This window comes from Chiloscyllium punctatum, chromosome 2, assembly GCF_047496795.1.
Source record: "Chiloscyllium punctatum isolate Juve2018m chromosome 2, sChiPun1.3, whole genome shotgun sequence".
NCBI lineage: Eukaryota > Metazoa > Chordata > Chondrichthyes > Orectolobiformes > Hemiscylliidae > Chiloscyllium > Chiloscyllium punctatum.
Genome location: NC_092740.1, coordinates 147,558,111 through 147,574,801, shown reverse-complemented (window position 1 = coordinate 147,574,801; position 16,691 = coordinate 147,558,111). Strand labels below are relative to the sequence as shown.

General features: G+C 41.3%; 1 protein-coding gene across 2 annotated transcripts in view; it reads left to right on the top strand.

Moving 5' to 3' along the window:
• Positions 1-16,691, top strand: part of LOC140491626 (tudor domain-containing protein 7-like) — a 118,130-nt gene that overhangs the window by 75,836 nt on the left and 25,603 nt on the right. For both annotated transcript variants that reach the window (XM_072590085.1, XM_072590092.1), the window contains exons 9-11: positions 5,600-5,711; positions 12,696-12,898; positions 13,772-13,906. In XM_072590085.1, the coding sequence (XP_072446186.1) occupies positions 5,600-5,711; positions 12,696-12,898; positions 13,772-13,906 (450 nt within the window). The remainder of the gene's footprint in view (positions 1-5,599; positions 5,712-12,695; positions 12,899-13,771; positions 13,907-16,691) is intronic.

The following is a 16,691-nucleotide window of genomic DNA, read 5'->3' as shown; positions in this document are numbered from 1 at the left end:
CCAGAAAGAGGTTGCTAGAAAAGATTAGCAGAAGACAGTAATTTGAGCTGAAATATTTTATGAATAAAGTTCATGATAGGCAAAAATTGTGCCTGCTAAAGACTATGAAGAAGCCAGGCAACAGACTGAACTGATAAATTAGTACTTTTCACCCACCTGTGTCCCTAAGATGTTGCTGTAATGTGGCAACTGTAAACTTTTCACTACTCATGAGTATATGTGACAATAAAGCTAATTTAATTCAATTCATAAAAAAAACTGCTACTATTAAATTTACACTAGTGTCGGATGGGAAGTTGACGTCTGTACAATGGTGATTAGAGATGTTCCAAAGGGAATAGCATTACTGAAAAGTGCCAAATAAGTTGATCTGTCTAGAATGCATCTTAGGTGCTGAGAATAGCAAAGGCATTGTTCGCAATCTTATTTCCTTTCATTATGTAGGCAGGAGTAGTGCCAGACAACTTGAGGATTCCTCATGTTATGTAATGATTCAAGAAAGGGGGAGTATAGACCAGGAAACTTCATGTTTGAAGGCCTAAAATTGTTGACTGGTAAATTAATGGAAACTATTACGATGAGCAAAAGCTTTTATTTGGAAAAGTATGATCAATCAAAGTGAGCTACGTTAGTTTGTTGAAGGTAAAATGTCTGACTAGCTTGTTTGAATCTTCAAGATAACAGTATTGACCAAGCTTTACACTGGAAGACCATGTATGTGGAATTTCTACATTCAACAGTGTCTCACAGAAGTTTTTTTAATAGATATTTTTATTGAAAATTTAACATGTTTTTACAAACTTACAAAATAGTACATACAAATTCAAACATCAATATACAATTAAATATTAAATATTAAATAAATAATAACCAAAACCTAACAGACAAAAGAAGAGATTTAAAAAAAAGGAGAAAACAAAACTACTAATCTAACCTATAACTAACCAGAGTGTATAATAAAATATCTTACATTACTCGAGAAAAAAAGGATAACATAGTAATTAAATAGTAAAGTACATGCTCGGAACAAATTAACATCAAGTCATAATAAAATCCGTATTCATGCGGGATTCCTCCCCCAAGGGCCCCCGGACCAGCCAGAACCACCACCACAACTAGATGAAAGCCCTTGACAAAATGGCCGAAATATTTGTATCTATATAATTCAGGACGGGCTGCCATATTTTATAGAATAATTCAGTTTTTTGGTGCACCATATTTGTAAGGAAGTCAAAGGGAATACATTCCATAACCAACCTATACCAATTTGAAAGTCCTGGAGGGCCCTCAGCTACCCAGTTTACTAAGATAGTTTTCCTTGCACAAAAGAAGAGAATGGAAACTAATTTCCTCCTGTGCACATCCAGGGAAGGCAAGCTCAAAGCCCAGGAGAAAAGATATGGATCTACTCTAATTTCCGCTCCCAACATTTCTGTCAAAGCATTTGCTACTATGACTCAGTATTTGCGGATCTTATGACACGTCCATAAGCAGTGTGTGAGAGTGCCCACCTCTATTTTACATTTGGGACACATTGGAGATGCTCCTGCCCTAAATTTTGCCAATTGTTCCAGTGCTATATGGAGTATCTTTAACTGAATGGCTTGGGTTCAATTACAGATGGAGATTTTTCTGGCATTTTCCCAGATGTCGTCCCACATTTCTGTGGATATTTCCAACCCCAATTCCTGATCCCATGTTCTAAGCAAACGTTCCATATCTTCCAAAACTTCAGTATGTACTAAATGATAGAGCGTGCTGACTGAGGGTAAACCCATTGGCAACAACACTCTTCATTCCCTATCTGATTTATAAAGGCTATCTAATAACATGCTGAAAATCTGTTGCTAGAAAAGCGCAGCAGGTCAGGCAGCATCCAAGGAGCAGGAGAATCGACGTTTCGGGTATGAGCTCTTCTTCAGGAACACATTTTCAGCTCTGATCTCCAGCATCTGCACTCCTCACTTTCTCCTATCTAACAACGTGGTCTTCTTCTGTATGTAATCTCGAATTTGGAAGTATCGAAAGAGGTCTCCATTAGGTAGTCCAAATTTCTGGTGCAGCTGTTCAAAAGTCATCATGACCCCCTCATCAAACAGATCCCCTAAAACAGGAGATACCCCTGGACCTCCAGGATTTACATGTGGCATCTGTGAGCCCCAGTTGAAAACCCCATGCCCCCACTAAAGGAGTATAAGGGGAGGTTTTATGTGAATTACCCTCGTTTTGCCGCATTATCTTCCAGGCTTTAATTGTATTTATTACTATAGGGTTTTTACAATGGTCCATAATGACTTTCATCTTCTCTAAAAATAAGAGGTTAATAAAAGGACACTTTACTTGAGAAGCCTCGATGCCCAGCCAGTTTGATTGCGGGTCAGATGAGCCCCAATCCGCTATGTAGTTTAGTAGAGAACTCAGCTGATACTTCCTAAAGTCTGAAAAGTCCAGGCCTCCCCTTGTTTGTGGAAGCTGTAGCTTCTTTAACTTAATGAGGGGCCGTCTATGATTCCAGATGAAAGAAACAAGCCAACCGTATAATTTGCGCAGTGCCGGCCTCGGCAGTATCACCAGAAAAATTCTCATAGGGTATAAGAGACTGGGCAAGACATTCACTTTAATTAGAGCTATTCATCCTAGCCAAGAAATTGGAAGATCCCAACGTTGAAGGTCCTGCCTTATCTTTTTCAGTAGATGCACAAAATTGACCAAATACTAGGGTGATAAAAATACCTAAATATAAAAAGCCCTCCAGAGATCACCGAAAGGGAAAGTGAGATCTGTCCAATAAGTGGGACATACTAGCGAGACCAACCATCGGCATGGCCTCTGATTTTGAGAAATTAATTTTGTAATCTGAGAGTGCACTAAATAAATTAATAACTTGGATCAGGCGAGGCACGGACATCAAAGGATTACGAAGAAAAAGTAGAACATCATCTGCATAAAGGGTAATTTTATGTTTACCCATGCCAACCCTCTGTGCCGTTATATTAGAGTTAGCACGTATAGCTTCCACTAGTGGCTCAATTATTAGCATGAATAGTAACAGTGAGGGAGGATATCCCTGACGGCAGCCCCTACCCACACTGAAGCAATCCAAGCCTAAACCGTTGGTGATTACGGCTGCTTTGGGGTCATTATACAATGTTGAGACCCATTCAGCAAATACCTTTCCAATGCCAAACCTTTCCAGTGTATAGAACAGGTATGACCATTCAACCCTGTCAAATGCCTTCTCCGTGTCCAACGAGACTACCATTCCTGGTATTCTTTCCTGATGACAGACTTGAATCACATTCAAAACCCTTCTAATATTATTAGATGATCTACGGCCCTTGATAAACCCCGTCTAGTCCACTTTTATGATATATGGCAATACCCTCTCCAGCCTCAGTGCTAATGTTTTAAGAAAGAATTTTAAAGTCTACATTTCGCAAAGATATCAGTCTGTACGATGCGCAATCTTCTGGATCCCTTCCCTTTTTGAGAATGAGAGAAGTATTCGCTTCTCTCAACAAAGGCGGGAGACAACCCTTACTATGTGAGTAGTTGTACATGTCCATAAGTGGACCAGCCAATACTCCTGTAAACTCTTTGTAGAATTCAACCTGAAATCCATCTGGCCCAGGTGTTTTACCACTCTGAAACTGCCTGATTGTGTCAAGTACTTCCTGGGTTGTTAGGGGAGTATTCAGGACCGACGCCTTTTCCGGGGTTAAATCCGAAAAGACCAGGCTTTTAAAAAGGGACTCCATCTTCCTGGCTCTATCTTCACAATCCTGCGATTTATACAAATCAAAGTAAAATTTTCTGAAGATTGTGTTGATCCTTTTGTGATTGTGAGTCAGAGTACAAGCACTTTCCCTGATGGATGTGATAGCTTGAGGGGCCTTTTTTCCCTTGCGAGAAATGCTAGGTATCTACCAGGCTTATCACCATATTCATATAATCCTTGCTTTGCAAATAATATTTCCGTTTGCCATTTGGATGAGCGCGGTATTCAGGGCTGTCCTAAGGGCCGTAATCATTTGTAATTTAGCAACAGAGGGCCTATCAACGTACGCTGTCTCAGCTGCCTTTATGTGAGCCTCGAGTAGACGCTGTCGTTCTCCCTTTAGTTTTTTTTATGGGTCGCCGAGTACGAAATGATCAGACCCTGCGCATAAGCGTTAATGGTCTCCCACATCATCGGGTTACTAGCCGTACCTGAATTAATTTCCAAAAAAGTTTTGAATTCTTGAGAGAAATATTTTACAAATTTACTATCCTTCATTAAGAAAGAATCCATACGTCAATGTCGGGGGTGGGGGGTGGGGGCATCTCATTGTTCCTAGTCTAGATTTCCATATACACTGCAGCATGATCAGAAATTATTATATTACCTATTTTGCAGGATAGTATGGAATTCAAAAAGGTCGAGGGGGCAAAAAACATATCAATTCTATTGTGACACTTATGTGGATTAGAATAAAAAGAGAAATCTACAGAAGTTTTTTTAAGATTGAAGGCAGTAAATCCAAGGAGAAAGTGGTGCTACAGATACAGAATTGATTCACTGACCAGAAGCAGAGGGTCAGTATGAATAAGGTGTTTGTTAGAGTGTTGGTTTATATTCGTGTTCTCTCGGTCTGTTTCTAGTTCCATTACTCTTCAAATTTTATGAATGACTAACACAATGGTGAGGGAGTTGCACTATAAAATTTACAGAATATAAGAAAGTTGACAAGTTGAGGATAGCTATAAGTTTCAGGTGGATAGACAGGATGTTGAAAAGGACAGAGAAATGTGGCAAATGGAAGTCAGTGGGCAAGTGTGAATTTGTGCGCATGAGGAGGACAAAAAAGAATAAGAGTAGACTATAAATTGTATAACTTTATCAGATGTAAATGGAACAGAGGATTGTGAATTCATATGCAAATAGTCCTCAAAGACAAGTTGACAAAATGGTTTAAAAATTGCTTTTAAAAATTGATGGTTTGAAACAGCAAGTACTTTGTATGATTTCCTGGACATTACGAATTATCTTTGTCTGGAAGAATATCCCATGAGTACACATTATCTAAGAATATATGTAAGAATGTGGACTGCAGCGATTCAAGAAGGCAGCTCATCACCAGGGCGATTAGGGATGGGCAATAAATGTTGGCCAGCCTGTGATGCCCACATCCTACATGCATATAAAAAATAGTCAATGTTAGTTGTAAAATATGTATTCACGTATTGACGAGGGGTGGGGTTTGTTCTCAGCGTAGTAATATGATTCTAGTAAGCACAATATACACCATTTTTGTCAGTGTCTACTAAGATAAAGGACATCTTGTATACTTTTCTGTCTTTTTAAAATATAAGCTTTCTGTGGGGGGAATGGAGGAAAATCAAAACCAGGCAATTAGAAATAATTGATTTAATGCCCTGAAAATAACTAAAGCCAGTTAATCCAGTCAGCTTTTTCTTTCTTCATATTTCTAAAATTTGAAATTTTTATACCTCTACTGCGACCTTACAATTGTAAAATTTGTTTTTTTCTGCATTTCAAATATTATGAGCGGGACCAGAATCACTACAAATGTGTCAGCAACCAGTACTTTTCTTTCAGGTGTTCTTCGTGGATCATGGGTTTAATGAGGTGGTTGACAAGACTAAGTTGTACAAGTTAGATGCAAGGTTTTCTACCTTGTCCTTTCAAGCTGCAAAATGCAAACTAGCAGGTAAGGAAAACTTACTTTGTCTTGATGAAAGCGAGTTTACAGTTTCTGTGTAATGTAAACTTTTGAACCAAAATTTAAAATCGGCTTTTCTTGAATATTCATTTCAGATATTATTTTTAACCATCTAGTCATTTTGCTTCATACAATAACTCGGAGGTAGGGGTTAATATAGTCATAAGAATATGCCTGCTCTGCTATTCAGTAATATCATGGCTATTCTGATCGTGACCTCAGATCAACTTTCCTGCCTGTTGCTCAGAACACTTGGCTCCCACGTAGTTCAGGAAGCTTTCTAGGTCAACATTGACTTGATTAAATTAATCTGTCTTTGACATTCTCTGAGATAGCGATTTCCAAAGATTCACAAACCTCTGAGAATAATCGAACATCGAGCAGTACAGTACAGGCCCTTCAGCCCATGATGATGTGCTGAGTTTTTATCTTAATCTAAAATCAACCTAACCGACACACCTCAATTTACTGCCAGCCATGTGCTTGTCCAGCAGTCGCTTAAATGTTCCTCATGTCTGTGACTCTACTGTCACTGCTGGCAATGCATTCCACATACCCACCATTCTGCATTTTAAAAAAAACCTACCTCTGACATTTACCCTGTACCTTCCTCCAATCACCTTAAAATTATGACCCCTCATCACAGCCATTTCTGCCCTGGGGAAAAGTCTCTGGATGTCAACTCTATCTACACTTCCCATTATCTTGTACACCTCTATCAAGTCATCTTTCTTCCTTTCTCTCTCCAGTGTGAAAAGTCCTAGCTCATTCAATCTCTCATCATAAACTGAGCCCTCCAGTCCAGGCAGCATCCTGGTAAATCTCCTCTGCACCTTTTTAAAGCATCTACATCCTTCTTATAATGAGGCAACCAGAGCTGGACACAGTATTCCAAGTGGGTTCTCACCAGGGTGTTATTAACTGCAGCAAAACCTCATGGATTTCAAACTCGGTCCCACTATTAATGAAAGCCAAAATGTCATCTTAACAACCTTATCAACTTGGGTGGCAACTTTGCAGGATCTTTAGATGTGGACCCCGTTGTTCCTCCAACTGCCAAGAATCCTATCTTCAACCCTGTGTTCAGCATTCAAATTCAACCTTCCAAATGAATCACTTTGCGTTTATCCAGGTTGAAATCCATCTACCACTTCTCAGCCCAGCTCTGCATCCTGTCAACGTCTTATTGTAGCCTGCAACAGCCCTCAACACTATCTACAATTGCACCAACCTTTGTATAATCGTCAAACTTACTAACCCACCCTTCCACTTCTTCGTCTGAGTCATTTATAAAAACTGCAAAGATGAGAGGCCCAAGAACAGATTCCTGTAGGACACCACTGGTCACTGACCTCCAGGCAGAATACTTTCCATCCACTATCACTCACTGTTTTCTTTCGGCCAGCCATTTCTGTATCCAGACAGCCAAATTTCCTTATATCCCATACCTCCTAACTTTCTGAATGAACCTACCTGGGGAACCTTACCAAATGCCTTGCTGAAATCCATGTACACAGCATTCACTGCTCGACCCTCATCACCTTGTCTCGTCACATGCTCAAAGAAATCAGTGAGGCTTCTGAGGCATGACCTGCCCCCTCAAAGCCATGCTGACTCTCGTTAATGAAACTGTTTTTCCAAATAGTCTTAAATTCAATTTCATCTCTATCTCAAATGGGCAAATGTCTGTTGTATAAGTATTCTCTTTTTCACGATTTCCCCAGGAGGGGAAATATCCTGTCAGCATTTGTTCTGTCAAGTCCAATCAAAACCACGTGTTTCAATAAGATCACCTCTTGGCCTTAATTGGCTGATCATAAGCGATTCCAAATTTAAATATTTGATTTCTGGATAGCCTGATTAAGGCTACTTCAGCTGTTCCAAATTTACTATAAAAGGGAGAAAAAATGTCCTTTGTATGCAGTGAAGTCAGTGTGGATAGTTATGTGGGGTAAGGGGCACAGTGGGTGGGAGGGCGAGGGTTGAAGTGAGACTGACTTCTCTCGGAAGGGCTTATGCCCGAAACGTCGACTCTCCTTGTCCTCGGATGCTGCTTGACCTGCTGTGCTTTTCCAGCACCATATTTTTTGACTCTGACTCACCTATCTGCAGTCCTCGTTTTCTCCTTCTCTTGGACCTAGGTCAATGATGTGATAATAAATTGAATGCTAATTATGAAAACAAAAACGACCTGTTTCTAACTAAAAGCTGTTGGTTTTTTTTGGCCTTACAAATAGTGTTCAACTTGCAAATGCAAATAATGACTTGCCCAAATGGAGATCCATTGAATATTTAGTTTAGCCTTCATAGTCTACTACATGTGTCTTTGGCACTCCAACCTTCATTGTCTCGCCATTGACATACGCTCATCCTGTTATCTGCAATAACACTTTGTTTCCATATGCTGTCATGAAGTTTTACTATGTGCAGTCTTTCCAAATTCTTTCAACTTTTTCTAAGTTATTGATGCGGACTTCTGGTTCGCATTTATCTCTCTCAATATCCTTTAGGATTTTACTTTGTTGGTGAGATTCTTAACTATTCCTACATGGCTCACCAACATTTGTCCATGCTATCCAAATTTAAGTTGTTTATCCATGTTATCAACCAAGAAAACAACCAACAGCAACAGGTCATATAGACCGTGTAGATGTTTATGAAATTGAGGGACATGTTTGAGGCCCCTTTCAGTCATGGCTTGTTCTGGCTTTCTGCTTCCCTGAAATAACGTCGCTTGTGACTGAAGAGACCAGTGCTGGAGTGACAGTCCTGGTTGCAGAGGTCACATCTGTACGTGGTCATTGATCTGCTGGAACTGCTGCACTCCTTCCTGCGTGCCTGCTTGTCTGCTGCAGTGCTCATCAGCTGCTTTTCCCCTGTTTTGAGGTGTTGGTTCAAGGCACTTCACCATCTCGTGCGGTCAGCTGCAAGCTGTCCCTAGGATTCCGAAACAATATCAAGCGCCTTCATGTCCTTCTCGCAGATGTCTTTGTAGCGCAGCTGGGGGCGCTCAGTGGGTCTCTTCCCAGATGCAAGCTGAACCTAGAGGATATCCTTTGGGATGCGGCCGTCCTCCATGCGGTGGACGTGACCCAATCAATGAAGTCTCTGCTGCCTGAACAAGAGTGTACATACTGGGAAGGCCAGTGTGAGAGAGGACTGCTGCGTTGGGCACTCTGTCTTGCCCGGATATGCCCAGGATACTCCTCAAGTAGAAGGTGTTCAGTCTTGTCTCCTTTCTGGCATACGTGGTCCACATTTCATTGTCGTACCGCAGGTGTTGTAGACTTACACTTTTGTCTTCACTGTCAGCTTAGGATTTATCCATTATCAAGTTGTGAAGCGAGCAAGAATTAAGGCTGCTTTCTCAATTCTCTTGTCGATCTCTGTGTCCAAGGAGAGGATATCAGTGATGGTAAAGCCAAGGTAAATAAACTGATGGATGACGTTGAGTTCGTCAATGGTGTCATCGATGGTGATAACTGGCGGTGACTCTGTGTTCTGTCTTCGAATGCTCGTCATCTTCAGACTGATGATCAGCCCAAAATCCTTGCAGGTGTGGGAGAGGTGGTCTGTCAGTAACTGGAGTTCCTGCTGGGTGTGTGTTGCAACTGCAGCATCCTTAGCAAACAGCATGTCCCCGATGGGTGCCGCATATACTTTTGTCTTGGCTCTAAGGCAGGCCAAGTTGAAGCGCCTGCTGTCTGATCTATTGCATAGGTAAACCCCCTCCGAGTGGTACCAAAGGCTTGTTTCAGGAGCACAGCAAAAAAAAATCCCAAAGAATGTGGGAGCGAGGACGCAGCCTTGATTGACCCTGCAGCAGATGTCGAAGAGCTAAGAAGAACTGTCGTTGAAATGTACTGTCTCTTCTTGTTATTGTGGAAGGATTTGATCATGCTCAGCAGTTTCGGTGGGCAGCTGATCTTCAGGGGAACCTTGAAAAGGCCGTTTCTACTGAACATGGTCAAACGCCTTGGTGAGGTTGATGAAAGCGACACACAGGTATTTTCTATTCTCTGCACTTCTGCAGTTGGCGAATGGAGAAGATCATGTCTAATGTTGACCTTTAGCTCGGAAGCCGCACTGTGACTCTGGGTATACACGTTCTGCCAGTTTCTGTAGGCTAGGCAAGTCAAGATGACCTGAGCAAAGAGTTTGCTAACAGTGTTGAGGAGAGAGATGCCTCTATAATTGTTGCAGTTGCTTCTCTCGCCCTTGTTCTTGAGAGGGCAATGATCTTGGCATCCCTAATGGCCTACGGGACAGCTCCTTGCCAGCACTGATAGAAGACTTCATGCAATGGGAGCAGGAAGCTAGTCTTGCAGCACTTGATCAGATCAGGAGGAATCCCATCACTACCTGGGGCCTTGCCTGAAGCCAAGCTGTCACTGGCCTTGCTGAGCTCTTCTACTGAGCTGCACTGGCTCGTCTGTGGTTGGCAAGCACATGATGGCATCAAGTGCTGAAGTGGACATGGTGTACTCTCTGGAGTAGAGATCATAGTTCAACCCATCTCTCCATCTGCTGGCCTTTGTCTGTGATTACTTCCCCAGGTTCAGCAGACTGCCAGGCTTTGCACTAACCAGTACTAGACACAGCTAAGTGAGGAAATTCAGTCAGCCGCGATAATGGGGAACATTAGGGGAATGCACAAAGGTATTAAGAAGGCAGTAGGACCAGCTCAGAGCAAGACAGCCACCCCCTCAAATCCTGTATGGGGGCAGTCATCACATGAGGGACATGGATAGGGTGAATAGCCAAGGTCTTTTTCCAAGGATAGGGGAGTCCAAACTTAAAGGGCATAGGCTTAATGTGAGAAGAGAGCTAAAATTTAAAAGGGAGCTAAGGGGCAAATTTTTCACAGAGGGTGGTGTCTGTTTGGATTGAGCTGCCACAGGAAGTGGTGGAAGCAGATACAATAACAGCACTTAAAGGCATCTGGTTGGGTACATGAGTGGGAAGGGTTTAGAGGGATATAGTTGAAATGCTGGCAAATGGTTCTAGATGATTAGATTAGATTACTTAGTGTGGAAACAGGCCCACCGACCCGCCGAAGTGCAACCCACCCAGACCCATTCCCCTACATTTACCCCTTCACCTAACACTACGGACAATTTAGCATGGCCAATTCACCTAACTGCACATTTTTGGACTGTGGGAGGATGAGGTTAGGATAACTGGTCGGCGCAGACAAATTGGACCGATAGGTCTGTTTCTGCACTTTATAACACTATGACCTGCTAATTCTTGGTTGCAGGTAGCTATGGTGTTGCACATTTTCTGGAGCCACCTCACTACCATAGTTGGAAAATGATCTACCTCTTTAAAGAGATGTAAGCTTCAGATTCAAGAACGCATGTAGCATATATAGCCACCTTTTGATTTTCCGGGTATGGATGAAATCATTGGGTATCAGTCATCTGAAGGAAACAATTATTTACCCAATTTTTGCACAAGAAGTATATTTCCTCTCCAAACTGCCTCATATCTCTCCACCTCCGAGGCTTCCAGCCTCATTCCTGATGAAGGGCTCCTGCCCGAAACGTCGATTTTCCTGCTCCTCGGATGCTGCCTGACCTGCTGTGCTTTGCCAGCACCACTCTAATCTTGACTCATCATGTTTAATCTTAGTTTCTTTGTTAATCAGCATTTGAACAATGGCCACATCTCCTCATCTCTAGAATCATAATATCTGCATGAACAAATAACAACAAAGGTGATTTCATCATAATTGAGGAAACTTTGGTAGTCTGTTATCCTGTCTGCACTAGAATGCACAACATTTAATCGAACCTGCTAACTACATGATGGCCTGATGTTCATCCATATTTGGACAGCAAACAGTTCCTGGCATGTATACTAGCTCCCCAGGTGGAAAAGGTGCTACCTATTGTCAACAGCGAAGTTTGCATTTGACACCAATGTCATGGGAAGAAGTGGCCTGATTGGAGACTGGGTAAAAACAATGACTGCAGATGCTGAAAATCAAATACTGGATTAGTGGTGCTGGAAGAGCACAGCAGTTCAGGCAGCATCCCGAAACGTTGATTCCGCTGCTCGTTGGATGCTGCCTGAACTGCTGTGCTCTTCCAGCACCACTAATCCTGATTGGAGACTGGCAGAGGCTTTTAGAATTGAGGCAACTTCAGCAATGCTGAGACAAATATATCATTGGACGTATCAATAGTTGTAGAACCAATAACTGGAAAACCTTACTAACGTTTGCCTGTTGCTGATTATCAATTGAGCAAATAGATTTGGTGATTTCAATGCATGCATATTGTACATAAAATAATTCTGCAGCTCACATTAAAGTTCAAAGTCAATTTATCACCCATTTTTGCTTTCTGTCATGAATTTTCTAGATCCTTGGGCAGTGTATCTCATTGTTAAAATGCAAAGCATGAGTCATATAGGAAATTGTTAAATTACAGCTCAAAGCTGTTGCCTTTGCAAGTGAGGCTACTAAACCTGAAAAGCAGCATGATCTTCAGCAAATTCTGGTGCTGGGATTTTGTGGTACTGCACTTCAAATCTATCATCAAGTGGTATGAACTGCAGCAGGTTTCATAATCGCTTCAATCAACAGGAGCTAAATATGAATGTTAGAATTTAAGTCTAATCTGAAAGTTTGGCTATTTTGGCATTAACTCTGCTTCAATATACTTTCTCTTTCTGTCTTTTGTCCCTGCCTGCTGCATAAATATTCACTCAAACTTAGATGCACCCACACATGATTTAATACGAAGACTAAATTCATTTTTGAACAGGGTATGACATTGTCTGGGGTACGCAATGAAGTATATGTCCCTGAGGTGAACAGTTAGCTAGATTAAAACACTTCATTCATTGTTATGGAATGTCTATAAATGTGAGCGATCCAGCCCTTTGTAATGTAAAGATCTTGAGGACATACTTGCAGAATGTAAACAACACTGGTTGTTTAAGATGGAGTTATTTGTGTTTTAGGTCTTGAAACATTCTGCAAAGAGCCATGTGTATTAGAAACCTTTGAATTTCTGGCCAGTGGAAAGATACTGCTGATGGAAATTTTAGAGAGAAGTGAGGTCCCACTTGTTCTTCTGTATGACACTTCAGGAGATGATGATTTTAACATCAATTCTGCATGTTTGAAGGCTTTGCATGACAAGACACTTGAGCTGAATTTGAAGGTAAATTCTTTTGAGGTTCTTGATAAGATAGCTGGGTACTTTTTGTCAGCAGATTTATGATCCTTTGAAGATTCTTTATCTGAATTAGGGCAGCCAGAATGCTAAGGCACTCAGTTTAAAAATGCAGTATTCCATTAATTGCACCCTGTTTTGTTTTCCCCCACGTCCTACATGGTGCTGTCATGTAGGTTTCCAATCACTTCTATTATTCTGTTTGTTAGCTGCAGTGATTTTTGTTTTAACTCATTAGCATGCTAATTCTTTCTATTCTGAATTTTTAAATGTATTGTGCCAAAGAATGGTTGTTAATTGTTCTAAATTCACAATTTTCTTCCTTTCACCAAACCTATCTCTCCCTTTTATCGCCTTTTTCTTTCCCTTCTCTCTCTTTTACTGCTCCCCTCTCTCCTTTTCCCCATTCCCCCCCACCTCCTCTTTTTGGCCTCCCTCTCTCTCCCTGGTGCTCCCCCTCCCTCCCTTTTACCATGCCATTCTCCATCTCATGCCTTCCTCCTCCCATATACCCTTCCCGATACTCTGACCTGCTCTCTTTCTGTCCTTCCTGGTCTACCATACCCCTTCTCCTTTTCCAATAAGGACCCATCCCACACCTCACGAGCACTGTTTTATTCGTTTTGCATTACATGCTAGATTTTTGAACTAAAGGAATGCGAACTTAGAAACTCTTACGTTGAGGAGTTTAATTACCAAAGTGAAACTGATTATCAAGAACAAAATTGGTGAGAATAATGTCATTACAGCATGAAGAACAGCAAAATTTTGGTAACTGTGCAGATGAACATACAAATTCATTAGTGAATATTATGGACTGAATATTTTATTTTGTAATTTGAAAATGTGCCTGTGCTGCAGGAAAATGGTGTGTACCTGAATGTAGTGGTTACAAATGTCTGTTCAGATGGGACCATCTTCTGTCAAGTGCCCTCAAAAGGGTGGACCCAGCTCAATGCCTTATTGGAAAAAGTCGAGCACTATTTCAGTTATCGGGTACGTTTTTCTCTTAATCCTTATGTTTACGAAATTCATGTAGCTTTACGTAAATAAGCAATTCCTGAATCACTGCTGTGAATGCAATATTCAAGTTTTTGATGCAATGCTGGATCTCACAGGCCTTAAACATTAATTAAAGAGTCAGCAGGGAATTTACTTTGACTTTACTGTATTTTTATTGGTTTAAAATTCTTTATTTCTAACTCTCACCTCCAATTCCTTTTCAAACTGACCATCTCACCCTGGCTCTAAATGACTCTTGTTCACTGTATCTGTTTTCTTCAGTGTAAATTTTTTTGTTTCATTCTCTGTTCTTGCATGTTGTTACTAATGTACACAATTTCCAACTACTTTTTTCTCTAAATACGTGAGTCAGCAAGATGGTAATTGATAAGAGCAGTTGTGACAATAATGATGGAGTTAGATGGAGGAAGATTAGCTGGGGCTGGGTTGATGAACATCATTGTAAGAGGATATTGTGGTAGCTCTCTGGCAGGCGGAGTCTGTACTACATGGGGTCTATGCTTAGTAGCAGTGTGTGGAAGGAGATGAAATCTAAAACCAGTCAAGCACAAGAGAAACATGTTTAAATACTTGGGAATTTTTAAATTTCAGAGCATCAAGTGTGATTTAGTCTGAAACTACTGGAGGTGATATTTACAAACAACTAAATGAATGGTAGGAAGAAGGAAAGAAGTGAAGAAGGTTTTGAACCCTGAAGGATAAGTATTTGGGGAATGCTTGATGCATTTTAAACTAGGATGGTGGAGAAAAGGGTAGCAGTTAGAGCGAAAAGAGAGAAGGGACTCCTAGAAATTAGGGCTGGGGCAGCTGATGTATTCTAAAACCGTTTGGTGAAAAATTGGTGTATGCTGGGTACTTTTGTTACCCCTGCCAATTTGCAATCACATATGAACCTGAATAGTTGAAGTGCATGTCACAGTCTAGTAATCCCGAATACCGAAACGGAAATTGCTGGAGAATCTCAGTAGATCTGGTAGCATCTGACAAGAGAGAAAGCAGAGTCAACATTTAGGGTCCAGTGACCCTTTCCCAGAACTGATCGTAGCTAGGAAAAGGTGGTATTTGTACTGAAGACTTAGGGTGGGGAGGGAGGGGTAGGGGTTGAATGATAGGTGGAGATGGAGGTGACGATGCAGCCCATAGAGAGAACGGCAGTAGGGCATTCAAAGAACTGGATAATGGTGAGCTGGGGAGAAAGAAGAGCTACTCATGGGCACTATCAGTGGGTGAAAATGGGTTGGCTGTGCTGAAGGCACAAGGTGAGGTATGGGTAAAGGACATGGAAGAAGGTATTCTTCACCCTAAAATTATTGAACTCAATATTGAGACCTTGAAGGCTGCAGGGTCCCCAAGCAGAAAATGAGATGGTTTTCTACCAGCTTGTGCTAAACCTTGCTGGGACACTTCAGCAGGTCTAAGACAGAAATATTGGCTAGAGAAGATGGTAGTGTGTACATGGGGCCGGCAAGCAAATACACAGTCATTTTTGCAGACAGAACATAGGTGTTCTGCAAAGCAGTTATCTCGTCTGCATTTCGTCAGTGCAATGTAGAGGAGACCCCATTATGAGCAGCACTAAAACATAGACTAGATTGAGTGAAATGAAGGGAAGTTGCTGCTTTACCTGGAAGGTGCCTGGGCCTTAGATAGTGAGAAGGGAGAAAATAAACTGGCAGGTATCATACTTTCTGCGATTGCATGGGAAGGGATGTGGCGAAGTGTGGGTGTTCCAGAGGGAATGGTCCTTTGAGTAGGCTGACAAGGGAAGGGAGAGGAATATATGTCTGGTGATGGTGGAAATGACTGCTTGTGATCCTCTCGAATGTGGGATGGAAAGTGTGGAGCTGGAGGACACTTTCAATGTAGTGAAAGGAAGAGAAAGAGTGAGGGCAGAAGTGCACAACATGGGTTGGGTATAGCAGAGGGCCCTGTCAGCCATGGTGGTGGGGAGTCCCTTGATGAAAAAGATGGATGTTTCTGCAGCCCGCTGTAGAAGGTTTCATAATCAGACCAGGTGCAATAGAGATGGAGAAACTAGGAAAGTGGAGCGGAGTCTTTACGGGAAGCATGGTATGAGGATATATAGTTCAGGTAACTGAGGGAATATGTGGCTGTTTAATGGATATTGGTGGCTAGCCTACCTCCAAAAGATGAGCCAGATATGACCTACTACTCTCAAATCCATGCTCATTCTCTTTGAGCTCATACTTGTGCTGATGCTCAGTTACTATTTATTGTAAAGGTCCCAATGATTTCCCTTCCATGCCTGATAGAGATGAGTTGATTGCAGTTAACTGACTCCCTGCCTGCTTTAAATTGTGGAATGATATTTGCAATTTTGTAATCCAAAGGCAAATCCTGATGTAGAGAGCTTTGGAAATTATGACTGGTTCCGCAATTTCATTATCTATTTCAAAACTCTTGCATGTAAGCATTAGGTTTTGGAGAATTGTCTACCCTCAAGTTCCATTATTCTCTCCATTATTTATTTTGATGTAATTATTTATTAAATCCATTGAGTTCCTCTCGAGGTTAGGTTCCCTTGTATTTTGTTCATTTCTTGTAATGTGGAAATCGATACAAGGCACACATTTAACCAGTCTGCTACTTCTTTTATTGTCCATTGTAATCTTGCTATATCTGTTTCAATGGAATACATATTCCTCCCTTTCTCAAGGCTTCTCCTCTTAGCTTTGATATTGCCTCATTTTTCTCCAAATAAAATGCTTTCTTTAGTTTTCTAGTTACTTTATATAGC